Raw genomic sequence first — 26,639 nt, 5'->3', positions numbered from 1 at the left:
GACACATGATATAATTAACGGACAAAGATGTTGAAACAGTTATAGCTATATTCCATATGTTCAAGGAACTAGAGGAAAGACTGGATATGTTAAGCAGAGACATGGAAGAGGTAAAAGGATCTAATTCAAGCTTGCAGAAATTAAAACTATAATGCCTGAGATGAATAATACACTGGTTGAGATTAACAACAGAAGAAATGGCTGAAAACTTTCCAAATATGATGAAAACTATAAATGCACATATTCAAGACACCCAATGAGCCCCAGGCACAAGAAATACAAAGAAAAATACAACAAGGCACAGAAAAGTGAAATCACTTAAAATCATTAATAAAGAGGAAATCTGAAAAATAGCCAGAGGAGAAAAAACACATTACATACAGAAGCACAGATGAGGGTGATAGCAGTTTCTAATTACAAACAGTGTAAGCCAGCAGATAATGGGCAACATCTTTTAAGTACTGAAAGAAAAAACTGTCAACCTAGAATTCAATACTCATCAAAAATTTGTCTCAAAAAGGAAGGTGAAATAAAGCCTTTTCCACACGTACGAAAGATGAGGATTAGATGAAGCAAATCTAATTATTAATTGTTGCCCGATTAGGGTCTGTGCCCTGGAGCAGTCGAGCCGTTGAAACGTACTTCAAGTCAGAAGGAGTGAGAAGGTTTATTTAGGAGGTGTCCACCACCAGTGATCCAACAGTAACGCACACCGTCTCTGTGGGATCCCAAAAGGCAATTTTATGTGAGGGCTTATATATGATTTTTACGAGGGTTAAAAGTGTCTTTGTAGCCTGCAGGTGGCATGGCCGGAGGAATTATTCATTACAAGATAATGACAAGAAACTCTTTTTTGGACTTAGAGTCACATGCTGGACATCTCCTTATTAGGCTAAAGATATACACTTCAAACATTCGGGCTCTTAACCTCCCTGTGGAGGGGTCATAAGTCACAGGTGGTCAGACAGAACAAAACAAAGTTATTAGCATCAGATCAAAACAAAGAACAAAGTTATTAGCATCAGATCAAAACAAAGTCATTAACAGAGGTATGTGGAAAGGAGAAGGCACGGGAAGGAGAAAAACTTACAGTTCATCATGGCATTAGTTATGTCAAGCTCTCAGTTGCCCATTTTGAAAAGGAGAAAACATGCTGGGGAGTATTAAGAAAAGAACTTTTAGGATCAGATTAATAAAACAATTAGATTTACTGCTCCATGGGATTTCTAAGGGGTGTTTGGTAGATTCGAACTGCTGACCTTTTGGTTAGCTGCCAAAGCTCTTAACCACTGTGCCACTAGGGCTCTTGTTTTTTTTGGTTTAATTGTTAATACTGTACCTCAAACACAATTCTTTTGGAATTTCAGGTGACACAGGAAGAAGGACAGCAGTTAGCACGGCAACTTAAGGTAACATACATGGAGGCTTCTGCAAAGATTAGGATGAATGTAGATCAAGCTTTCCATGAGCTTGTCCGGGTGATAAGGTAAGTAGAACACATTCTAGAAGTTTGTTTCAGTTCATTCGATTTGAGCAGGTAAACTGGGCGTTTTAAAACCATTTACTAATAACAACAACAACAAGATTACCTTTAAATGTTTTTAGTAAGAAAGGGGAAACTATGTGATTCTGTTCTTAGGGGTTAAAACAAATGGTATATTAAAAATTTTAATTGATCTAAACTTTGACTTAAAGCACAATAAAAATTAAAAAAAAATTTTAATTGAGTACATACCATATTTTAGGCACTTTCTATATGTAAAACCTTACTAAATTATGTTGGAGTAGAAGGTAAACAGGAATTTTCAGAAGAATAATGCAGCTTCCAGAGGTAGCACCGGTGTGATGATCGTGGTGATAACAGCTAACATTTGTGTGGTAATCTGCACCAAGTACTGTGCAAAGTGCTTTATTTGCATTATTGCATTTAGTCCTCATCACAACCAAATAAGCTAAATGGTATTTTTTGTCTGTGCTTTCAGATGAGAAAGCTAAGTAACAAAAGAGGTTAAATGATTTCAAGGCTTGGGCATATTAATAGACTTGAATCCAAATCTCTCTGATTCTGAAGCTGGTGCCCTTTGCCTTGCTTCTTGCCCAGCTCCTCCCAGGATAAGAGGCAGTAGAAATTGAGCAGCCCCACAAGGAGTAGAATACGGTATCCCAGACTACAAAAAATTCTCTGTTAGGTGGCCTAGGAAACGCCTGTGGTTCAGAAAGCGTTAGTGGATTCCAGGAAGTTTGAGGTGATGGGCGAGGTCTGCTGGGGTTATATAAATAAATGTATGTGAGAAAGATGAAGTTGCTTTAGTGGTCATTCTTTTTTGTAGGGAAAAGAAGTAGTGAAGATGATAGGTAACATACATGGAGGCTTCTGCAAAGATTAGGATGAATGTAGATCAAGCTTTAGTCATTTGTTACAAATTGTAGTCCTGTTTTAAACAGCCGATAAGCCAGTGCCTTCTTAAAATAATTTTTACTGCCTCTTTGAAATATTTTGTCCATGGTTTTGATCCTTAGAACCTATGCGTGTCCATTAATCAATCAGGAGTGAGGAAAGGGGTAGAGAAGGCTTTTTTATGCCAGGCACTATCAGGCATTTAAATATAACAAGATGTTTAATTCTCATAACAACTGTGAAAGGTAGGTTTTTATTCCTTTCTAAAAATCTGAGGCTCAGAGATGTCAACTAACTTCTCTAATACTGACTTCAGGCTAATAAGTGGCAGAACAGGGGTAAGAACTGTGTGCCTAGTAAGGGTAATTTTATACTGTATTCTAGTGATAAAAGTTAATTCATAAGAATACCTTGTTGTTAGTTGCCATCGAGTGGATTCTGGCTCATGACGACTCCATGTGTGCAGAATGGAAACGCTCCATAATGTTTTCAAGATTGTGACCTTTTGGAAGGAGATTACCAGGCCTGTCTTTTGAGGAGCCTCTGGGGCTGGGGGTGTTGAGCTTACCAGCCTTTTGGCTAATAGTCAAACACTTAACCATTTGTGCCACCCAGGGACTCCAAGTATACCTTAGAGTCACAGAATTTCATATGGGGAAGGGAGCATAGTAGTTAACTGAGCTTCAGCGTCTCATCTGATTCAGGACAGTCCTGTTAAAGCAACTCAAGACAGCTCTGCTTATTTTGGTATTGAAGCTTTTTTTTTTTTTGGCAGAGATTTGCTTTGATTCCCTAGTTAAAGTGTAGCGTTGAAAAGCATATGCACTTAAACTAGACTTGTCCAAAAATAATCTGCATTTGTAATCATAGATTGCCAAGAAGGCAATTATATTTAGATTTTTCTATCTTACAGGAAATTTCAAGAGCAAGAATGTCCCCCTTCTCCAGAACCAACGCGGAAAGAAAAAGACAAGAAAGGTTGCCATTGTGTCATTTTCTAAGAACCCCATGAGTTTTAGCTACCAACTGCCAGGAAAAGCCCTCATCTTCTTCTCTCCTTACAGTTTACATCATGTTGGTACCTTTCTAGCCTTAGACAAGCAAGTCTTATACATGATCACCGTGTTAGCCTTAGACCAAGAAGCTGGCTAATCCTTTCTGTGAAGCTAATACTATGGTCATTTCAAGACAAATTTAAAGGAAACACTAAGGCTGCTTTTAAGATTATCTGATTCCTTTAAAATACATATCTATATATACAGACACATTCATTGTTTTAAGGGCTTACATTTTAGTAGGGGTGAATCAGTTTTGGAACCTAAGCTGTTTGCCAAGCTGAAGTCATAGGTTGTGAAATAATTTTTAACTTCTGGAATCTTAATGCCCACTGTTACTGTAAACAGAAACAATAGGGAATTTTTTTAAATGTGAATTTTTGCCCACCATAAAAGTTTTTGATGTCAGCTTTAACCTTAAAACACTGAATTGAATCACACAAGTGAGACATCTCAGATCTTATTGATACTACAGCTTTTGTTTTCCAGTGGCCAAAATCCAAAATGGCTATTGTGTTTATGAATTAAAAACTCTTATAAAGCCTTTATTATTACTCCTGTTCTTGAATATGATGATTTTCTATGTGGCCAAATATCTGTGGGCTCATTCTGAACTTAGGCATTTTATTATTCTTGTTTTTTAATTTAGCTCTTTTCACAGCTATGTTGAGGGTAAAAATTAATAATTTCTGTCTGTCTTCCTTTTCAAGTGTTTCTGGGTAAGGGATTCAAAAAAACTAAAACTGTTTTTTGTTTGATGTAATATAAAATATGGAATTGATCTTTCCGGGGTCAGAGATGATTAATGTTTTTGCTATATACTTTTATACATTATTTTCTTATCAAACTAGGTAACAAGTATTTTTATATGTTTGTAAGCAAATATGCTTTCTCAGCATACCTTGTGTATATGTAAAGATAAGTATTTAATTCTCACTGTTCACTTTTAACTGACAAAGAACAAAAATGCGGAAGCTACAGAAACTGTGGTAGAACTTTACTTGCTGTTCTGGTCCTGGTTGTACCCATGTTTGGCCAGTCACATACCTACTCGAGAGACCTTCCCTATAGAGTACAACTTTTAGGATGAGAATCTGAAATCACTTTTAGTATGCCCTAGTAGATATTGATTGTTATATCAAGTATTAAATGTAAAACTCTTAATTGTCAATTAGTGTAACTGTGGATGGCTTCTGATTTTGTTTTTAATTCTGTGGATTGTGTTTAAACAATTCAAAAGTATGTTTCCTGATTTTGAGATACTAAGTGGTATTGCACAGTTGTCACTTTATTGAATGTGTCCAACAGTCCCATGAAGTTTATAAATCATACCCTTGTATAGCTTCAGGTGCTAGAATTAAAATTGATCTGTTATCACAAGATGATGCTTGGTCACTCATTTTGTTATATTGATGGGTTGTAGAAGGAATGAGTGGGGGAAACTTATTTCGGTAGCTATATATATATATGCCTTTTCCCCTCAAATGCCTTACGGCTTGAATCTAAAAATTGGCATAGTTCATTTGGCAGGTAAACTTGAAGTGAAATAGCTTGGTGTTCTTGGTGAGTTTTTTGAGTGTCTCCTTAAGTCACTGTTGAACTTTTTCTGTGAACTGCTATTGACAGAGAAAACCAAAAAAACAACAAAAAAAACACTGTGCCCGTTGCCGTTGAGTCGATTCCAACTCATAGCTGGAGAGAAGAGGGTGGATATGTACCCACACATCCTACTGTGGATGAAGCCTAAACCAGCTGAATCAAAACACACATTACATGACGCACAGATTACATGATGGTCTCTGAAGTATAGTCTTTCTTTTCCATTTTGCTCCCACCATTTTTTTTTTTTTTTCCATTCCAGCCAGAGACTTTTTTTTTGGACCAGAAATTAAATATTACACTACTTCTAGAAATCTGTCTTAATTCAGTGCACTTGGAATAATACCCAAACCCCTTGGCATAGCATACAAGGAAAGCCCCTCGCAGGATCTCCTGTCTTCCTACATCTCATTTACATTCTAGCTGGTTTGTTTTCTTAACACCCTTAGTACACATCAAGTATTTTCCAAATCAGTTATCTCACTCAACTCTCCAGTTAGCCATTTTATTCTTTAAGTGTTTGCTTAAATGGCACCTCTTTATAGAGCCCTGTTTGACCACCCGTTCTACTGTCATACTTTTCTGGGTATATACTTCATGACACCTGTGATTATTTTGTTTCTCTTGTCTGACCCCCACCTTAGCATCTTAAACTCTTTGAGGGCAGAACCATTTCTATTGTGTTTACTGCTTTACCCATACTGCCTGGTATATAGGTTGTACAGGAAAACCATTTGATGGATGAATGAATGATTTCAGAGAAAGATGATGAAGCCTGAACTGCAGTAATATGGGGGAAGGAGACTGAAGATTAGATGTATATCCAAGAAATGTTTGGGTCTCCAAAGCATCAAGTTGGGGTGACCAGGAAGGTGGTAGTGCTGTTAATTAGCACAGGCAGCTTTCTAGTGAGAGAAATACCTGATGTTCTGGCAGTTACATACAGAGTTAGACCTGGAGACATTTAGGAATGGGGATTGGACTGCAAAAGAAGCTAGGGCTAGAAGTGCAGATTTGGAATTTGTTTTGAGCTGATGATCGAAGAGGTTAGAGCAAATAACATCTATTAGAAAGTGTGTTTGAGAGAAGGTCTAAGGGCAAAACTTTGGGGGAAAAAAAACTTAGGTGATAGAAGATTAAGAGGTACCAACAGCCAAGGGCGGAGCCCTGGTGGTGCATTGGCTAAGAGCTTGGCTGCTAACTAAAAGGTGGCAGTTCAAATCCACCAACTGCACCATGGAAGCTCTGTGGGGCAGTTCTACTCTGCCCTCTAGGGTCGCTATGAGTCGGAATCGACTTGAGGGCAACGGGTTTGTTTGTTTGTTTTTTAAATAGCTGAGGGAAGCAGCCAAAACTGAGGAGAACCAGGAAACTGCATTGTCAAAGAAGCCAAGGGAGTGGTCTAAAGCATTGAATGCCCTGCAGAGGATGGGAGCTAAGAAGCAGAAACGATTGCTAAGGGGTTGCTGATTTTGAGAGATTTGTTTCAGTGGTTATGGAAACCAGATTATTATGGACTGAGATGTGTTTGGAGAGTAAGAAAGTGGAGGAGGTACTTTTTTTTTTAATTTTGAGAAATTATTTGGCAAAATCGGGGATGATGGAGCAATACCTTGCTTTGTAGGGTGTAGGGTGTTAGAATAAGGAAATGAGTCCATACAAGATACTTAATCATAGATGTGTGGGTATACAAATCCATACTACGGTGTAGATAGCTTAGTGTTGGAGAGATTTAAGAAGCTTAAGGTTTGCCAGCGGGCATCCTTCTGACTGAAGTGGGCGAGGGTGGTGTACTGCAGTGCCTCTAGATTACTTGAAGAGCCAGTTAAAAAAAATTTTTTTTTTTTAATCTCCAAATGTTGTAGACTGATACTTTTGCTAAATGTAATAAAAAATGAATTACTAGAAAAATTAATTGTGTTTTTGAATATACCAAGGCAGTATCAAATTACTATAAAAGTTTCTAAACACTTGCTTTCAATTTCTGGATCTTGCTGTGGGAACTGTAACAGACGGTTCATGGGTGGCATTGGTCTGTAGCCCACACTTTGAGTAGTACTTGTGTAAAGGAGCAAGAAACTCAGGTATTTTTTGCAAGTAGCCCTTCTGAGTTCTCAGATAAACCAAAAAACAAAAAACCAAACCCACTGCCGTCGAGTCGATTCTGACTCACAGCGACCCTATAGGACAGAGTAGAACTGCCCCACAGAGTTTCCAAGGAGCACCTGGTGGATTCGAACTGCCAACCTTTTGGTTAGCAGCTGTAGCACTTAGACGAGTAAATTCCAGGTTAGAATCACCCAGTAGTAGTTGCATTCTAATACTAGGGGAAGAAAGGGACCTCTGCTTTTTACAAGCTCCAAGTGTTGTGAGTTAGTAGTCTTGATAAAGATGTTTGCTCTTTTCCCTTCTGTTCATACTTAAAATTATTTGAGGTAAAGGAAACTGTTTAAATACATAATTGCTTAAAGTATGAGAACTATTACAAATCAATTCTAAAGCCAGGAAGTCATTAAGAACATATCCTGAGTTGTATGAAGAATTTAGAGCAGTGTAAGAAAATGTTAATGACTGCTGTCTGATGCTATGACATTATGATTATGAACGATAAGTGAAAACAGTCTGAAATTGCATTTTGCTCTGATTGTGGCTGTGTAGAAATTGTACATGTATGTTTTCAGGACTTTTTCATTTATAAGTGACAAAAATGTGACTCAGCATCACAAAGCAGGCATTTACTGGTTTATGAAGAAGTGAGGGCTGGGTGGGGTAGAGCTAGTTTTGAATGATGCCTACATCAGCATACCATCTGGATTTGCTGTCTAGATGAAAGCGGGATAAATTGTGGAGGGGAGGGATAGAGAAGTCCTCTAGTGTTATAAAGCTTGCATAAGTCTGAGGCCAGAAAAGGTAAAGTAAGTGGCCACTCGATGGTGTAGCATTGATTTGAACCCAGGTTCCTTGTGCTTCACCAGTACATAGCTTCTGCCTCTCCACTTTCCAGAGTGTATAAAGCCTTTGAATCGACAAGGTTTTTGAATCATGGATGCAAATTATTTAAATGTGACATTTTAGTATGGATATTTTCCTCTCAGATTTCAAAGTGTTTGAACTGAAGAACTATCTTCATGCCAATTAGCATTCAGTTGCTGTTTATAGTTTATTACCGCATCTCACTCACCTCCAGAAGGGATTTATTTTCGTTCATCCCCCCTACTTAGGGTAATAGGAGGAACAAAAAGGATCATTTTTATTTTAGAAATTAATACCATCAAATAATGAAATAGTAGAACGCCTCTGTCTTCCTTGATTCTGTGTCATAATTAAGGATTAAGTGTTTGTGTTTAGTCTTGGTTAGACAGTAGTGTCCATTTTTTTGGTATAGATATTTAGTTCAGAGAGTTTAGAGAAAAGGTAAAGCACAACCGTGGCACGCTTTAATATCTGACTTCTTTGCCACAAACAATTCCAGGAAGCTGTACTTCAAAGCTGGGCACTTGTACTCCAGGTCAGATTTCATACCAAATGGTCTGGAAAAGCCTGTCTGCAATTCTGGGAGTTTTCTGAGTCCAGAGCCCTTTCCTTTCCCTTCTCCTTCTTTCTCCCTGCTCTCCCTCCTTCCCTCTTTCTGTACCTCTTTTTCCCTCCCTCTTTCTTCTCCCTCTCCTACCCTCCTCTCTTTCACTTGAAATGTGTGGGCTCTTTGTTAGGGCACAGAAATAATACGATGTTGAGAGATTTTGTGTATTGACGTTTTTAGCCATTGGATTTGACCTGGACAAAGTTTCTGGAGAATTTTAGTCGTGTGAGAAGGTATAATGTACCCTTACTTCCTGGAAGAAGTACACAGACTCCGAGTATGCCTAAAACATGTTTAATACACAAAGTTCAAATTAAAAACAGCACAAAATCTTGGTAACATTTTCAATTCTGGGTCTAAAGAAGCCCAGTTTTATTTAATTGGCTACAACAGATTTCCTTCAAATAATACATTGGCCAGGTGACAGGTAGGTGACCCAATGTCTGGTTGGGAAATATATCTCTGAACTTCTTATTTTCATCTTAAAATGTAGATGCGAATTGGATTACAACTGGTTTGGCATTGATAAAAATATCTACAACCATTTTAAGCCCTTCTTACATGGCAGCTTTTACTGGGTACCTTATCACCTGTTTGCTGTCTCAAGTGGAAGTCCATTTTTGTAGTGAAAAAAAGTCTTCATTTCCAAAACAAATGGTTAGCCAGAAAAACTACAAATCACCTAACATAAGACTTTGGTAAGAAAGAGATTTGACACTTAAAATTCCCTATTGTGAACAAAAAACGACATTTATGTGGCATAAGATTCATATCTTGGTGTTATCCTTTCTCAGTCATTATATACCTGGTTTTAAGTTGCCGAAATTAGATTTAAAGTGTACCCAACAGGGGCCAAATAGGAATATGCAACACTAGGATGGCTTGTCCTTAGAGTTACTTAGAAATCGCTGTCTTACAGGAACTTTAAGAGTTAAGAATAAGTGTGTATCTAGACAGCTGAGAGTAATGTTGCAAAAGTGGGCAGAGGCTATGTCAGAACTTCTTTTTGTCCAAGTAGAAAATCAAACACTGTTCATATTATGCTTCTTTGGGGAGGAAAAAGCAATCCAATTAAGAATTAAAAAGTAACGTTGGAAACAAGTCCCAGCTCCAGGAAGCTCACAGTGTGGAAATGCTCCTTGAGAATGAGGAAGTAAAAGCCTCTCTTTTACTGAAAGTGATTGAGGTGGACAACATAGCAAAAAAATCTGAAACTTCTGAACACTTAATTAGCTTACAAACATGAAAAATAGACCAATACACTTTTTTATTGAACAGTCTTGTGTTAGAATAATACATATTCAGGACTACAGCATATGTATGTTGTGTTTGGAAATACCTTGATGTGTTTGATAGAAATTCTTAAAGTAGTGTATTCAGAGCATGTATGCGTCTCATCCATAGTACATACTTGGATATGCAGTAAAAAAGGCCTGCATCAAAAATGAAGCATAATTTTAACAATAAACGAATAAGTAAAAACTGCTGATGGACTCAACTCAGTAAAATGTCCTTTTACACTAATCCTTGGTAGTTAGTCTCCCTGAATTTGGTGTGTTTATGATTACTTAGGAGGGCATGGAAAACCCGTAGTCTTCTCTCTAGATAATCTGAGGACCAGAGCCCTTGCCATGTAGAGGTGGACAGCAGGTTTGATATCCCACAGGCTCCCCTTATTTAGCTTGATTTCTCCATTTTCTTTCCTTACATTTTCTGTCGTAGGCTGTGAAACAGTTTTTCTATATATAAATTTTTATGACTGAAAAATAAAATATAGAGTTAGTGTTTTTGTTGATAGAAAGGCTTGGGAGGGTGTGGGCAAACTTAATAAAATGTTTGCATAAACTGAAAAAAGTTTCCTTATTAGAAACTGGTTTGAAAACTTAATAGTCTAGATTTGTGTAGGCAGATTTTTATAAACTGCTAGGGTTGGTACTGCTAGAGAGACCAATTTTGGTGCCTTGGCCCTGGTTCCGGTAAGAATTTAGAACCAAAAGGTTCATAATGCTGGCTTCCTAGGAGAAATTAGCAAAAAAAGGGAAAAATACTTTCTATACTTGGTACCTTTTACCTCAGGTATTAAGAATCAGTTATTTCAAATTATTCAGCCATCATTTCCCCTCCCTCTTTTGGGTATCAGGTACCCCTATTGGGGAGTGATGTAAGTGTATTTAGAAATTCTCAGGGAAAGGAAAGCCACCCAACATCGCTGCTGCTTTTCAAGCCTACCAGCTCTGTTTCTCCCAAGAACCAGTGATGACTGAGGAGATTTAACAAGGAACCTAAAATCTCACCAAAGGAAAAGAGATGGGCAAGCAAACATTCCTGGAAGAGTGGGCAGGCCAAGGTGAGGATGAGGGGACTCTTCACTCATCGACCAACGGGAAATGTTTCCTACCTGCTGCACCCTGGGACCGAGGCACAGAGTCACTTCTAGACAAAACTGCCTCTCCATGTGGAGGAGGCCAAGGTCTCTGTTCTGCCTGCCCAGGTGGATTTTCCAGAAGGACATGTTTCAGTTTAGTACAAGGTGGCTGACACTACTCACTTCCGTGCAGGAGAGCCCACTGAGGGTGAGGGGGCGCCACTCACCCTGTACCCACCAAGAAGTATTCAGAAAGGATGCCCCTTGCATCCACAAGACTATTGGGCGAACCACACTGCAGAAATGAAAACTAGTGTACACAATTTAATTTGCCTTAAACAAACAAGCAAACACAATCCAGCCGTTGGTGACTCTGGAATCTAGAGTGCAGCCCTGGAGAGCTTGGACCCTTGCTAACAAGGGTGAACGTTGCATGCTCTGATCTCCTTCTTGTCTTTGCAGCTGGTAAACTGGGAGCTTTTGAACCTCTTCTTTACAGTCATGTAGCGTTCTTGAATCCCACCTCCGCATAGTTTGGTGCATTCTGACCAGGCTGTCCATGGGCGCATCCTACAGCCTGAAAGCATGAGAAGGCCTGGTTAAACCAGCAAAAATTGGAGACAGAACAGGGATGCTGAGCTCTAGTTGGCAACTGATTAGCAAATTTAGTTGTCTTTTCTGCTCCTGTGTGTAATGATTTGTTGAATGAACTAATGGCTAGAGTCCTTATTAGGGACTGTTACAGATTGTGATAGACTGCAAAAAAATGGCCATAAATTCTTTGTAGCTACTCCCATCAAGAGGCAGAGTCTGTTTCTATGACCTGCTTGACCAATGAGACATTAACAAACATGGCTTGAAAAATATTTGCACACTGGGGCTTGCCCTCTTTTGCTGTTGGGAACCCTTCAACCGCTGTGTAAGCAAGCCTGTGCTAGCCTGCTAGAGAGAGTGGAAAGAGGCCCCAGCCATCCCCGCTGAAGTCCCCAAAATTTAAGTGAGGCCGTTGTAGGCCTTCTAGCCCGTGGTGAGCCACTAGCTGAGAGTACGCTCATAAATGAGCCTAATCTGGACTACAGAAGAATCTCTAGCTGAGCCAGTCCATTATCACTGACCCACAGGATCATAAGCTAATGATTGTTTTAAAAAGCCACTGTTTCAGGGTGGCTTGTTACACAGCAACTACTCAAGGACCATTTAACTACTACTTTCTCTTGCTCCCCTAATACTTGGTGTCCCAAATACTGAGTAAATTTAAGTACACTTTCTTATTTTTCCTATGTAGTTTAAACATGCCTTTCTCAAAGAAAAGTTCCCTGACCCCCAGAAATTAGGTTAGATCTTTTGTTTAAATGCTTCCATAGCACTATGTATTCCTCCTTCACAGAACTAACTGCACTTGTGATTGTCCATTCACTCTGTTCACCATACCATACTGTAGGTTTCATAGAGGATGGGACCATGGCATAGTGCCTGGCACATAGCTGGCCTTAATGTTTTTTAACTAGTGCAACAGACAACACTGATGTGCTAAACCAAAACACCCAAACCAGTTATCATCGAGTTGATTCTGACTCACGGTGACCCCGTATGTGTTAGAGTAGAACTGTGTGCCGAAGGGTTTTCAATGGTTGATTTTTCATAAATAGACCATCAGGTACCTCTGGGTGGATCTGAACCCCCAAATTTTGGTTAGCATTAATGGTTTGCACCCCTAGGGACTCCAAACCCTTTAATAGTTTTTGAGTATCTTGTAATTTTATTGCATCTGAAGAAAAAAAATGTAGTCTGAAGACTCTAGAAAACGTAGTCCCCTCCCCCAGTTTTTGACAGACCCAAGACCTGGCCCAGCACAGAGCTCAGCCTGTCCCAGAGACCAGCCTAGCCCCACATGGGGAGTGGTACCTGGAAACTGCTCCCCATCAGACTCTTCCCTCAGCTGCTCACTCCTCCGGCTCTCTCGGGCCTCCCTCCAGCGCAGCTTTTGAATGGATGGATTTCGAAGGCATTTCCGGACGCGGCACTTTTTTCTCTGCACAGTCTCTGGGCAGGGAGCTCCCCCAAACTGAGGCTCCATCTGGATCATCCGGGTTCGAATCATGTGGCCTTTCCCACATGATTTGTTACATTCTGACCACTGGGACCACTCGGTGAGCTCACAGTCAATGGCTGGCAAGACACAGACGGGCGTCAGTGTATCGCATGTCTGAACAAAACATGTCATATACAGTCAGCTTTGAACATCTCAACAAGCCTATGAGGGATGTAAGGCAGGTGCTGTTATCTCATTTTACAGGAGAAACCAAGGCTCCAAGAGGCAGACTAGCCCCATCAGCCCACATGGTTGGTAAGCAGTAGAGGTAGGATTGGTTCCCAGGTCATAACTCACATTCTGTGCTCCCTCTATGACTCAAGAAGGCTCTGGAGGATCTTGAAGACATGTTTAGTGCTTCTTGCCCTGCTTTGTGAGCTAGAATATCGTCAAATCAGCCTCAAGTGACACAGACCGGCCTCCCTCACTCTCAGGGACCTGGATTTTCTAAGGGAAAGCACAGCTCACTGGTACATTTTCAGAGCAATACCCACAAACCCCCTGCTGCCTGACTCCTTTGGTGAGAAAAAGTCAACAAGTTGACAGATGGCTGACCCCCGGGGGCAATACCAAGGACTTTGTGGCTTTCACAGTAAAGAATCAGGCAGCTTTTTCCCCCTATTGCTCTTGAGATTATTCTGTGTCCTCTATACATAGCACTCTGCAAGGCACAGGAGCCAGAAAGGGGAAACTCAGTTCACAAGAGGGGCAGGAGCAAGAGGTGTTTTAGGGTTTATTGTGCCACGAGATCCAGCAATCCTCCTTACTAGGCCAGCATCACAAATGTGTGGGGGAAATAACAGTCTGATTCTCAGATGTGTCCTAGGGAGGCAAATGATGCCAAACTCTCCAACAGCCCTGCAAAGTGAGGGCGAGGGTGAACAGAAGAAGTCCTCGTTTCATTCAATAGTTTTCAGGTCTTGTCTCCCTGTGGGAGCTCAGGTGCTTTCTCATCTGTGAAATGGGAATAATGGTATCTTTCTCCTTAGGTTGTGAGAACTAAATGAGACTGTTCCCAGCCCAGTTCCTGGGCCACAGGAAGTGCCCTGCAAATGTTCACTTTCTCCCCTCCATTAGTGGACCCTATGGATGTAAAATGTTGTGTTGAAGTTGGGAACAGCACCTCAGTCAGAAGGCTCTGGGGCCCCAACTCTGGTGAGCTGGGTTGAACTGTGGGCCAATCTTAGTTATTAAAAGCCCCAGGCTTTATTGAGTTTATGGGCCTGGTCATCTCTACCCATGACTGAGTCTAGATAAAAACACCTCAGGCACAATACTGTGTAACATTGATTGAGACCTTAATTGGCCAGGTCCAGTGCTTGGCACTTTTTACCTATTATTTGGTTTAATCCTCTTAACAACCTGGGAAGTGCTTCTGGCTGTTATATAGATGAGGAAATTGAGGATCAAGCAAGATAAGTAATCTGCCAACTGTTACACAGCCAGTAAAGAGCTAGGACCTGAACCTGGGCAGGCAACCTACGCACTAACAAGAGAGGGAGCATGAAAGATTACAAGGGTATTTCAGAGGAAGCCAGGAAAAAGGTCAGAGCAAGCCCGCTTGATCTTCCAGTACCTAAAAGACAAGCTCTCTTGGAAGACTAGCCAGCAAAACTGGCTCTTTCCTTGGAAATTAGTCCCCATGTAATAAAAACAGCTGACCACAGTCAGAAGATCTGGGGGAGGTAGGGAGGCAGGTGTGGACAGGGAGCTTTTGAGAGCTTGGCTTGTTTTCCTGCGGGTCTTCTTACCAGGGCTGCATGAATGCGGGAGTCATTGATTTAACGTGTCCAGCCTCTGGTCATGAGTAAATAAAATGGTCACAGGGAGGAGAAATAGAATTAAGCAGTTTAGAAAATCTATGCATCAGACAAGCTCCTAATTGGAGGTAGGGAAAGAACTATGGTTTATTGAGCCTTGTGCTAAGTGTTTTTTATATAGTCTCCCATTTAGATTTCACAGCAACTTGTAGTTTGTGTATTTTGTAGACAGCGTGACCCCTACTTTACAAATGAGAAGACTAAAGAGTTTCAGGAACTTGTTAACAGAGATCCAAACCCCATGCTCTTTCTCCCTGGCAAACAGTTGAACTGTACAATCTAGCAGTTTGATCATAGCTCAGGGCTCCCTGGGCTCAGGAAAGGTGTGAGGGGAGAGGTAGTGGGCATCAGAGCGCTGGGACTTACGGCATTCAGGCAGCATGCACTTCTCCACCTGCTCCAGCTCCTCATTACAGTCTCCCAGTTCGGCCAGAGACTTGAGCATCCGCTGGCGGGTCCTCATACCCTTTCCACAGGTCACGCTGCAGTCACTCCACTCGGACCACGGGGACAGCAAGCATGGGATGGTGTCTAGGCCAAGAGCCAGGTTTGCTACTGAGAATAGGCTCCTTATGCTTTCTTTGATCTCCTTGGCCCTAAAGTGCCCTCCACTGCCTTTCCCTAGCTATGGCCCTTGGAGTGAAGTGGAATTGGCCCCTGGTTCAGATAAGAGTGAGCAGCAAGGAGCAAGAAGTGGCTCAGCCTCCTACTGCGCTTCTTGTCACTATCCCGCATCTCCCCTGGCTCAGCTGGTGGTGATGACATCACACGTGGCTCAGGAATATGTGTACACAAGTTCCCATGCACACCACCACCGAGGGTCCAAGTAGGATCTTGTTAGAGACAGAAACATCCCACTCTCCCCAAGAATCACGCACTAAAAGGCTCAACACTGTCTTTTTTGTACGTTTTGGTACTGAAATTCCCAACATGTGTATGTTCTTGTATGCATGTGTACATTTGTGTGCTGACGTGTGGGTCTATGTGCATTTGGCACAGAGCAGGGTTATTAATGCTTGATGGAGCCAGGCAAGTCCAATGTAGAACAAGAGTGGGGGCCTATGATGACCTGGGGAGTGCACATCCTGCCTATATGTGTTCATATGCCTCCCCAAATACTTGGGGGTTCTATAAAATACCTATGCAGGTGAATTCTACTTAGAGGCCACCAGTTGCCACCCCAGCATGGTTCAGATTGTCCCCCAAAGGAGGCCACTCTCTGTGGGTCTGGTTCATGCTCACTAACCTATGGCCCTCCTCTTGCTCCTAGCAGTGCCCTGCAAAGACGGTGGACCATGTTTTCCTCCTGTACCTGTCCAGGTACCCACCAGATGCTGCACCCGCCCATCTTGAAGGTGGTGGTGGAGGGGGGGGTGCTGTGGTCTTCCTCACCAGTCCCCATCTGACACCCCGGACCTGGTACCCTCCCCGCACCCACCCCCAAGCCCACTCACGGCACTCGGGCATCATGCACTTCTCGGCTTGCGATGTCTCAGCCTTGCACATGGAGCCGTCTTCTGGGCTCATCTTGACCATGCGGTGCCGCTTCTTCATGCCCATCCCGCAGGTGGCGCTGCACTCGTCCCACTCGCCCCACTCAGTAGTCAGGCAGCTGCTGGGAGCTGTGAACCCCCGCGGACTTGGGGTCGCATCCACTGCCTCGGGAGCCCCGCGTGCCCACCCCGCCCCCCGGGTCCCCGCCACTCACAGCACTCCTCGTTGACCGTGCACTTCTCTGTCTCCTCGGTGGGGAGTGTGCACACGGAGCCGTCCTCTGGGAACTGCTTCACATACCTCTCCCGGGAGCGCAGGCCCGTGCCGCAGGAGATGCTGCAGGGCGACCAGGTGATCCACTCCGACATGGTGCAGGTAGAGCCGTCTGCAACACAGGAGCGGAGCGGAAGCTGCAGCCCACGGCGGGGCGGCCGGGAACTGAGTGATGGGAACTTCCCAAGGGCCGGAATCAAGACTCAGAAAGGAACCAGCTAGCATGGTTTTTTTTTTTTTTTTTTTTAGCATTCAAGGGGAATTAGGCAGCTGAGAATGAAAGCGAAAAGGTACAAATTTTCTAACCACTAAGTGTTCTCTAAGAGGAAATGCACGGATTACGCCTCATCCCATGGAAAAACACTTGAATGCAGATAGACTCCAGAGTTGCTTGGATGGGTGGAAGGATGGTTTTAAAAAGAGAAAAAAAAAATGCGTGTATGTATATGTGTACACACACATACACATATATATAATATTGGTATAAGATATAATCTATGATTTAAGACAAATTGCAACCATTTGTATATCATTGTATGTCTAAGACCGTTAAATAAAATAAAAAATTCACTTCCCTCAGACACTAGCCACATTTTAAGTGCTCAATAGCCATGTGTGGCTAAACCCATTGCTGTCCAGTCGATTCCAACTCATAGCCTCATAGCAACCCTGTAGGACAGAGTAGAACTGCCAAGGCTGTAATCTTTATGGAAGCAGACTGCCACATCTTTCTCCGGCAGAGTGGGTGGTGGGTTCTAATTGCCTACCTTTCGGTCAGCAGCCAAGCACTTAACCACTGCACCACCAGGGCTCCCCGATGTGTGGGTAGTGGCTACCATATTGGACAGCACAGATATAGAACATTTCCATCATTGCAGAAATCTCTATAAGACAACACTAGAAGAAATTATACATATTCTAAGATACAGTGTAAGCTCTTTTGCTCAGAGGTACCTGAGACTAATTATTGTCTATAGCTGATACTTCTCATTCTAGAAAAATAAATGAGAGAATTTTATTTCTGAGAATAGGGAATGTAATTGACCTTGAGACATAGGAACTTGAGGACACAGGTAGATCTCTACCCAAATAACAGATTATACCAAGAGGGAACAAAGAAGAGAATACCCCAGCTGCTAATGGAGAGCAAGTGGCAGGGTAAAAAATGAGAATGGAGTGTCTATGTGCGCCAGGAAGGGGGACATAGATGAAGGATGAGGAAGGCTATATAACCAGGCTTCCATGTTGATAACTTGGGCCATCCAGCTCATATGTGACTTTGCTCCCATCAGTGGGTATTAGCAAAGGAGACACTCAGGAGGTTAGTGAAAAGAGAACCCAACCTCTCAGCACAGGGTTTGGTGGTCCTATTCCCAAGGTGGTGGTAGGAGTTCCTCTAGGCGGAAATATACAGCTGTGCATGCTTGTGTTTGCCTGTTTAGTTCTAAGGAAGAAGAGGGAAGTGGAGCTACATTATGTCATCCATCCATTCATCTAACCATCCACTCACCCATTTATTGATGTTAATAAAAATCTGTTGAATGCTTAGTGGTATGTGCTGAAGTTACAAAGATGTGTAAGATATGGATCTTGTCTTACTCAGAGAGAGCAAGATGGGCACATAAACAGATAATAATTCCAAGTATTGAAAACATGACTACAGAGGTAAGCCCAGGGGACTGGAAAACACAGAGGAGGGGAAGAGCCCATTCCTGGGAGTACTGGGATGGGAACAGTTTCACAGAAGAGGGCACATCTGAGTGCGCTTTTGTTGGGTAAAGGCTGTGTGCATTTAAGGTGGAGGGACTAAATAGTTCGGGCGAAGGGTCTGGTATAGAGTTTGTATGTGTCTGCGGTATTGGGAGATGAAGCTAGAAAGAAAGATTGAGATCAGAATGTGAGGTCAACTTGCACATGTCCACACACTGTCACTTGTATTTGTCTGATGCCTAATCATTGTTAATTAGCTTATGGATAGTGTGGCTAGAGAATGCTGGTGATGCAGTAAGAAATCTCAGCTGGAATCTCCATGTTAGACCCAGGGACAAGGCCAACTAAAGGCAGCATGTGCAGCTAAATTAGATAATTATGTTTCAGTGTGACATAGTTGGGAACATGACAAGTCCCATGACCTGGCAAGACCTTATCCCAGGCAGGCAGAATACTGTCACTGCCAACCTGAGTGAGTCTTTTGGAAGGCAGTAGCTGGACTTGAGAGGCTCTTCAAGTATCCCCCAAACTGCTGTCCTCAGGTACCTTCATTTACAATGTGTCCTTTAGCATTGCAGTAGAATGTCAGTCATGTTAGGTGCATGTGTCAGAATGCTCATTTTTGTCAGGCCTCCACCCTGGTTCTCTGCAGGACTATTTCGCCAGTAAAGTAAGCTGAGGAGTTTGTTCATGGGTGTTATGGACTGAGATGTGTCCCCCAAGGTTTATGTTGAAGTTCAAACTCCTGGTACCTGTGAACATGACCTTGTTTGGAAATAGGATCTTTAAAGATGTTATCAGTTAACTGAGATCACACTGGAGCAGGGCGGGTCCTAATCCAATCTGATTGGTCCTATAGAAGAGAAGGGACATGGAGAGAGAGACAGGGAAGATGGCTACAAGCCAAGCAACACCTTGATTAGACCAGAAGCTGGGAGACCCAAGAAAGGATCTTCCCCTAGAGCTTTCCAAGAGAACATGGCCTTGCTGACACCCTGAATTTGGACTTCTAGCCCCCAGAATTATGAGACAATAAATCTCTGTTTTTATAAGCCATCCAATCTGTGGTACTGTTATGGCAGGCTGAGGACACTGACACAATGAGCAATAGGGAGCCACAGATTCTTCAGCTAGGGAGTGACATGATCAGTTCTTTGCTTGCAAAAGATCCCTTTAGTGATGGCTTGGAAGATGGGCTGAAGTAGGGATAGACTGTAGTCTAAGTCAGGTGAGAGATGACAAGACTTGGGCCAAAGTGTTTGGCCCAGGTAATTAGAAAGACACTAAGATAAAGTTGCCACAACAAAGTGTACATTTGCCTTATGAAAATGATTCCTTCAGAATATCCATTGGGGTCTCTGCTTCCTTCTGAGTCCACATCCCCCCACCCCCCAAATAATCAAGAAGGAAACCTGATGTAGGCACAAGAGAACTCTATCTGCTTCTGGGCAGGGTAGCTTCTGGGGAGCAGGGACCCTAGGTACAAAAATCAGTCACAGCCCAGCATGTTTCAGAACTGTCAGCACCACCTGGAGCCACCTGAACTGGTATGGAGAAGGACGTTTTCCCATGGCAGAGCAGGTTAAAGACCTCCACTCCCATGCAGGCTTCAGTCAGATGCCCCCCCAGACCCAGCCCCAGAAAGAGAGAGAGTCTCCAACGTTGACAGGCTGGTCACAACTTCCTCCCTGCCTATTTGGAGGAACGGGCTATCTATGGCAGGGCTCAGTCCCCTCTAAAGTGCCTTATCATGGGCAAAAATGTTTAACAAAAAATTACCGTGGGAGTGCAGCCGGGAGAGGTATTTAAGACTGACACCCAGGAAGAGCCAGAGATTGAATGTCCTCCTTGCAGTGGGGTAAGTTTTCTTTAGTTGGAAGCTTTTTTCTTGCTGCCATAAGCCAGCCCAGCCTCTCCGCCCCCTTCCATTGCCCAGTGCACCTTGGAGACAAGTAGGATCAGAGTCTGTCCAGGCAGATAGAGAGGTTGTGCTCTGGGGAGCAGACTTTTGCACGCAAACAGCTTAGTGCACTTTTGAAGCTTAAGCCGCGGTGACATAACTGGGGGAAGCTCGTGCTTCAAGCCTGAACTCTGAGCATTGCAGATAGAGACGCTGGAATGTGCCGCAATCAGTCCAGAGGTCCAGACGCAAAGGAGTGAGTCTCTGACCCAGGCTGAGATGGCACACAGATGAGCGTCCACGAATGGTGTAGAATTAGGGCCATGAATCTAGGTTCAATGTTGATCAACCTGTTCACTTGCTCTTTAAGAAGGCAGTGGGATTAAAGCCCAGATGCACATGAGAAATTACAATCTGTCATAAAATGTACCTAATGTACCTATGTTTGTTAGCTCCACTATGTATTTTATTCCATGGTCGGTGGGGGTGGTTAGTCAATATCAAGAATTCCTCTGACGTCATTAAGACATGTTCTGTGTTCAGAGCCCTCAAGACACTATTAGAGATGGGGTCTCCCTTAGGTGAGCCCCATTGACAATGACAGTCAGGGTCCTGGTGCCTCCACCACAGACGCTGTGTGACGGGATGTGAGGGACCTGCATTGCCAGGCAGAAGCCTCCCTTCCTGAGCCTCTGTTGGTCACATCCTGGTCCGGGTTGTCTGCTCACCTTCATCGCTGCAGCCGGGGCCCATACAGGGCTGGAAGTCCTGGGTGTCAGGGCAGGGGACACTGAGGTCCAGCTGTGCCTTCAGCATGCGCTGCCGCATCCTCTTGCCCTTGTCGCAGGTGGAGGAGCTGCAGGCGGACCACGGGGACCAGTTGGAGTAGATGCATGTTTCAGGGGTGTCATCTGGAAAGAGTGTTTGGTGTGTTTTCCCTGGGGATCTCCGAAAGCTGTGACTAGCCCTCTCCCTAGACAGGCTCATTTGGGGACAAGAAATAGACCTCTGGTGTCTGGCTGGCCTCAGTGAGCCTGGGTACTCCTGGGATGGAAGCAGCCATTCACTTCCCTTTAAAAATTATATTTTAGCATCTCACTAATCTCAAAAAAACTCACAGCCGTCGAGTCAATTCCAACTCATAGCGACCCTATAGGGCAGAGTAGAACTGCCCTGTAGAGTTTCCAAGGAGTGCCTGGCGGATTCGAACTGCTGACATTTTGCTTAGCAGCCGTAGCACTTAACCACTACACCACCAGGGTTTCCATCCCACTAATAGATATCTAAACAACATGAAAGATTCTCTTACTCTCCCTTCATCTCAAGGTGTGATACCTTTTCATTTCCAGACCCTCATCTTGGCAGACATCATTCCTACACAGGTGCAAGCATATCACAGACGATTTTGTAAAGCACAAGCCTTTGTGTCTGTGTTGCTGCTTCATCTTCCCAGTGATCCCATACGCAGGTTCATGATAAGAATAAGGGCAGCTGTTGTTCAGTGAGCACTTGCTACGTGCCAGCATCATCCTAAGAACCTTGCATGTTTTGTCCCATTTAACCCTCACAACAACTCTCTAAGAAGTGGGTTCTGTTATTATCCCCATTTTACAGTTGAGAAAACCATGGTAGGAAGGTTAGCTTCTTGCCCTAGGTCACAGACCTAATGAGAACCCAGGTTGTCTGGGTCCAGATCCCATGAGAAAACTTGAACTCAAGCTATGGCTCTGCCAGTCACTCCTGTCAGCTTGCTGGGGAAGTGGACATACCCACGCCTACCTCATAGACCAGTGTGACAGTCAAAGCAGAGAGTGTTCTGGTAACTGTGAAGCCTATTCAAATACCTTTTATATTTGAATGATTTTAAAGGCCTGACGTTGTGGGATATCACCATCACCAATATGCTAATAATTTGTGTCTCCTCTTGTGCTTGTTTTAGATTAATTCTAGAGGAGAAATCCTCAGAGATGGAGTTACCACATTGAGTGATATGACTATTTTTATGGTTCTTGAAATATATTAGCAAATTGCTTTCCTGCAAAATGATTGTGCCAATTTACATTGGCACCAGCAACAAAAGAAAACACTGTACCTTCGTCTTTCTCTTCTGGAGCCAGGTCTGCTACAATGTCATCGATATTGTCAGGTACAATATTGCACTGTTCCCCCTGCAAAAGGAATTTTACTAGGAGGGCTCACATTAGAGAAAGAATGGAATTTGGGGGGGGGGTGGATAAGGGAGTATATATAACCTGAAGCCCACCCTGTATATAAATTTCAGGTCATGGCAGAGCTCTGGGCCAATATTTCCAATTTGACTGAAAAAGAAATGCCAAAAAAGCAGTAGTGGCTAACCTGGGATGGTAAATACATGACTTACGTACCACTCATTCCTAGTTCCTTACCATGGCAGACATTAGTAATTGATTATGAAACTCATGATGAAACCTATTTGCCAACCCTGGATCAAATCATCCAGTCGAGCACTGGGCCCCATTACTGTGTTCATTTTGATAATTTGCATTTTATGAAATAATTTGCATATTAGAAACCCTGGGAGGCCCAGGAATTCCATATCCTGGGGTGATTTCTGCCAGTGACTTTATGATTTTGGAACAGAAAGGTATGTAGTCTCTTTGGGATTCATGGAGTGAGGACTCTGTGCCAGGGTGACCTCTAATCCAATACCTTCCGGGCGATTCTCTCGATGACGACTCTGGCTACTTGAGTGATAGATCCACCCTCTGGATCATAGAAAGGACTCTGAGGGTGGTCCAGACTGGTCAAGGGCCGAATTTTCTCCTGGGGGATTGTAGGTTTGTTAGGAGACTGCAAAAAAAAAAAAAAACAAAAAAAAAAAAAACAAAAACAAACACAAAGAAGGTGGAAATAAAACTGGTAAAAACCACAAAGAAATTTGATTGTTATATAGATCAAAACAAAAACCTTGATAGGAATTTAACAAGAAAAACAACTCCTATTTATATTTATGGAATCCTCCCGGTGGCACAGTGGTAAAAGCACTCGGCTGCCAACTGAAAGGCCGGCAATTTGAACCCACCAGCCACTCTGAGGGAGACAGATGTGGCAGCTTGCTTCTGTAAAGATTACAGCCTTGGAAACCCTGTGGGATTTCTGTCCTGTAGGGTCCTATAGGGTCACTGTGAGTTGGAATCGATGCGATGGCAGCGGGTTTGGGTTTTTTATTCATGCCATGTTCTGTGCTTGGAAGTGTATACATCTATAACTTCAAATTAATCCATGTACAAGGTAGGATTCTAGCCAGTTAAAGAAGCCAGATTTCAGAGAGGTCATCCCAGCTAGTAAAGGTCTGAGCCAGGGGTCAGCAAATTTTTTCCGTAAAAGGTCAGACAACAGATATCTTCAGCTTTGTGGGCCACGTGGTATCTGTTGCAGCTACTCGACTCAACTGTTGTAGTGCGGAAGCAGCGGTAGACAATACAGAGTGAACCAAGTGTGGCTGGGTTTCAAAACTTTATTTACAAAAACAAGCGTTAGGCCAGATTTGGCCCATAGACCAGAATTTGCTGACCCCGATTGTTCTCCTGCTGTTTTTCTGATGGCTGCAGGTTTTGATGCAGTTGGTGTGCCAGCCATATCTGAGAAATATTGACATTTGCAATAAAATCCAAACTCCTTAGCCTGGCTGTCCAGGCCTTCGGATCTGGTTCCACCCAGCCTTATGCTCATCAACTTCCTGCTGTCCCCCATGCTCTTTTTGTTTTTTCCTCCCCGTCCCCCCCCCTTTTTTTTTTTTTTTGCCTCCATGCCTTCTACCTGCTGTTCTCTCGCTTCCCCACGAGTTGCTCTTTAGCAACTCCCTCTCCACGCTGTGCTGGTATTTCACGGACACTTCTCTCAGCCCCAGTCACTGTGTGTAAGCCTGTGCTTTTCATTCTCAATTTTTCTTTTTTTTTTTAGTTAAAAAAAAAGTTTCTTTTTTCAAAGAAAAATGTCAATAGCCAATTGGAAACCTACTAATTCTTCAACTCTAAGTTTGTTTTCTTTAAGGTTAAAAAGGTTAGAAGTAACTTATTACCGGTTTATTATTTTAAACCAATCCCCTTTTCTCTCCTTGAAATGTTTACCATCTACTCATACTGAATTTTTCCAAGGAAATGGCTTCAGCATACATCTCCAGGTACACGCTCACCTGGAGTGAGGAGTGTATGCTGGCCCCCCCCAGCGGACTGTGAGTTAATGGTTCGCAGGGTAGAGCCGGACTCAGATCCCTCTCTTTGTCCATGGCTACCAGAACAGGCTGAGCACAGAGGAGGTGCTTGAGAAGCTCTGGCCCTCACCACTCCAGACACACACATACCTCATAGGTCACCCCGCTGTCGGTGCCGGCGTCCCAGGGAATCAGGTCTTGCACCACCTTCTGGACCCAGCCACATTCCTTGGTGCACAGATCCTCTGCCGACAAGCCCACGTTCCAGTCGGGGCTGGGGCCCATCATGGTCAGGAAGGACATTAAGTGGCGTGTTCTGTCCACAGAAAATTCAGCCGAGGGTGCTGCTCTCCTAGAAACCAAATGCAGAGACCATTGTACTAGGAGTTGTAGGGGCACACTCTCTGAGGGACATATGGCCAGAACCTGGCTAAAGGGTGAGAGGGACAGAGAGTAGGAGGATTCTCAGGCTCCCACTGAGCTCTGCCTTTGGCCCCTACTGATTTATATCTTCTTCTCTCCCCTGATGGAAACCCTGGTGGCATAGTGGTTAAGTGCTATGGCTGCTAATCAAAGGGTCGGCAGTTCATATCCACCAGGCGCTCCATGGAAACTCTATGGGGGCAGTTCTACTCTGTCCTATAGGATCGCTGTGAGTCGGAATCGACTCGACGGCACTGGGTTCTCTCCCCTGGGTTCCACCCACTGGACACACATGGAAAGAGCCATATGGTTACTCACTACCATGCTATCCAATTTTATTGTGTCCGAAGCACTTACTATTATTTTGTATTTCCTTGCTGATTTATTTGTTTAGCTGCTTATTGACTGTCTTGCTCCCACTGGAGAGGAAGCTCTGGGAAAGCAGAGTTTTTGTCTGCCTTGTTCACAGCTTTATTTTCAGTGCCCAGAAGAGTGCCTGGGAGTCTCTGGATGATGCAAATGGTTAATGTGCACAGCTAATAACCAAAGGCTGGAGGTTCAAGTCCACCCAGACATGCCTCGGAAGAAAGGCCTGGCAATCTGCATCAGAAAAACCAGCCATTAAAAATCCTATGGAGCACAATTCTACGCTGACGCATATGGATCGCCATGAGTCAGAATCGACTTGATATCAACTGGTGGTAGAACAGTGTCCGGCACGGAGTAGATGCTCAGTAAATGTTTTTGAATAAACGAATGAATGCTCTGTGCTATGTGTGTCCCCACCTGTGTCAGATGTGAGATGAACTTTACAACTAAAAATTGCTTCACATTATCCCAAGCCTTTTCTTACACATTCCCCTCTAATCCTCACGACAGACCTGGGGTACGGATTATGGCCTCCAGTTTGTGGATGAGGAAACTGAGGCTTGGAGTGAGTATGTAACTTGTGCAAAGTCACTAAGTTAAATGGTAGAACTGAGACCATGACTGAAGTCAATATTAGTTCAAAGTTGGTGCTTTTCCTGTCATCAGTCTCTAAACCTTCTCTCTGCCCTTTTCCCACTCTTGCTGAGATCCGTATTGTGCCATTGAAGGGAGCGTCTCCCCCAGCCTGCTGCCTCTATTACCCCCAGGAGGCTGTTGGTAGCAAAGCCCAGCCCTGGCATCAGCTCACTTGTCGATTCACAGCTGGTGCCCTGGCTATTGCTCTGGTCTAGGCAGCGATCAGCAATAGAGCCAGAGACCTTTGGCTGACGACCCTTAGCTGCTGGAGCTAAAGGCCCAAGTCCACAGCTACAAGAGGCAGTTCTTCAGCCTCTATCTCCTCCTGTTGCTTAGAAGAGGAGTGCCAGGGCTGCATGAGCTCAATGTCCTGGCCAGGGTGGCCCCCACCCCTGAGGGACTCAAGCAGCACATTCTTGGTAGCAGGGCCACATTGTTTCATTTTCCCTCATGACAATCCTGTGGGTTAGAATTATTCTCTTCTTTAGAGAGGAATCTGAAGCTTACGGAGGCTAGTTAATTTAAAGACACAGCTAGGAGGGGGCAGAGCTCAGGCTAGAAAACAGCTCAGCCTATGTTGACACCCCCAGGCTGCTAATAGTGGGGAATCCTTGGCGGGGGACCAACTTGTCTGTTCGGTCCAGCTGGCGGCTGGTCCACCTCAGTTGTTGGGGAGTCCCCGTGTCCTCTGCTGGGACCAGCTGCTTGTGGCTGCCTTCGCCTGTCCCCAAGA

General features: G+C 43.5%; 2 protein-coding genes across 3 annotated transcripts in view; one reads left to right on the top strand and one right to left on the bottom strand.

Annotated features, from left to right (window-relative positions):
- The window catches only part of RRAS2 (RAS related 2), a 77,097-nt gene extending 72,264 nt beyond the window's left edge, over window positions 1-4,833 (top strand). The window contains exons 5-6 of the mRNA XM_049890482.1: window positions 1,368-1,486; window positions 3,312-4,833. Of these exons, the coding sequence (XP_049746439.1) occupies window positions 1,368-1,486; window positions 3,312-3,399 (207 nt within the window). The 3' untranslated portion in view covers window positions 3,400-4,833. The remainder of the gene's footprint in view (window positions 1-1,367; window positions 1,487-3,311) is intronic.
- Window positions 4,834-8,911: 4,078 nt separating this feature from the next.
- Window positions 8,912-26,639, bottom strand: part of SPON1 (spondin 1) — a 353,087-nt gene continuing 335,359 nt past the window's right edge. The window contains exons 8-16 of one of the 2 annotated variants that reach the window (XM_049890474.1): window positions 24,629-24,830; window positions 22,975-23,115; window positions 22,379-22,454; window positions 21,015-21,197; window positions 16,618-16,788; window positions 16,364-16,531; window positions 15,276-15,440; window positions 12,903-13,166; window positions 8,912-11,574 (exon numbers count right to left, since the gene is read on the bottom strand). In XM_049890474.1, coding sequence (XP_049746431.1) covers window positions 11,411-11,574; window positions 12,903-13,166; window positions 15,276-15,440; window positions 16,364-16,531; window positions 16,618-16,788; window positions 21,015-21,197; window positions 22,379-22,454; window positions 22,975-23,115; window positions 24,629-24,830 — 1,534 coding nt within the window. In that variant the 3' untranslated portion in view covers window positions 8,912-11,410. Of the gene's footprint in view, window positions 11,575-12,902; window positions 13,167-13,210; window positions 13,537-15,275; window positions 15,441-16,363; window positions 16,532-16,617; window positions 16,789-21,014; window positions 21,198-22,378; window positions 22,455-22,974; window positions 23,116-24,628; window positions 24,831-26,639 lie in introns of those variants that run through there. The other variant, XM_049890475.1, reaches the window with a different exon arrangement.

Source organism: Elephas maximus, chromosome 7 (assembly GCF_024166365.1).
Source record: "Elephas maximus indicus isolate mEleMax1 chromosome 7, mEleMax1 primary haplotype, whole genome shotgun sequence".
NCBI classification, from domain to species: Eukaryota; Metazoa; Chordata; class Mammalia; order Proboscidea; family Elephantidae; genus Elephas; species Elephas maximus.
The sequence above is the reverse complement of the archived record's forward strand: the minus strand, read 5'-3'. Positions and strand labels throughout refer to the sequence as shown.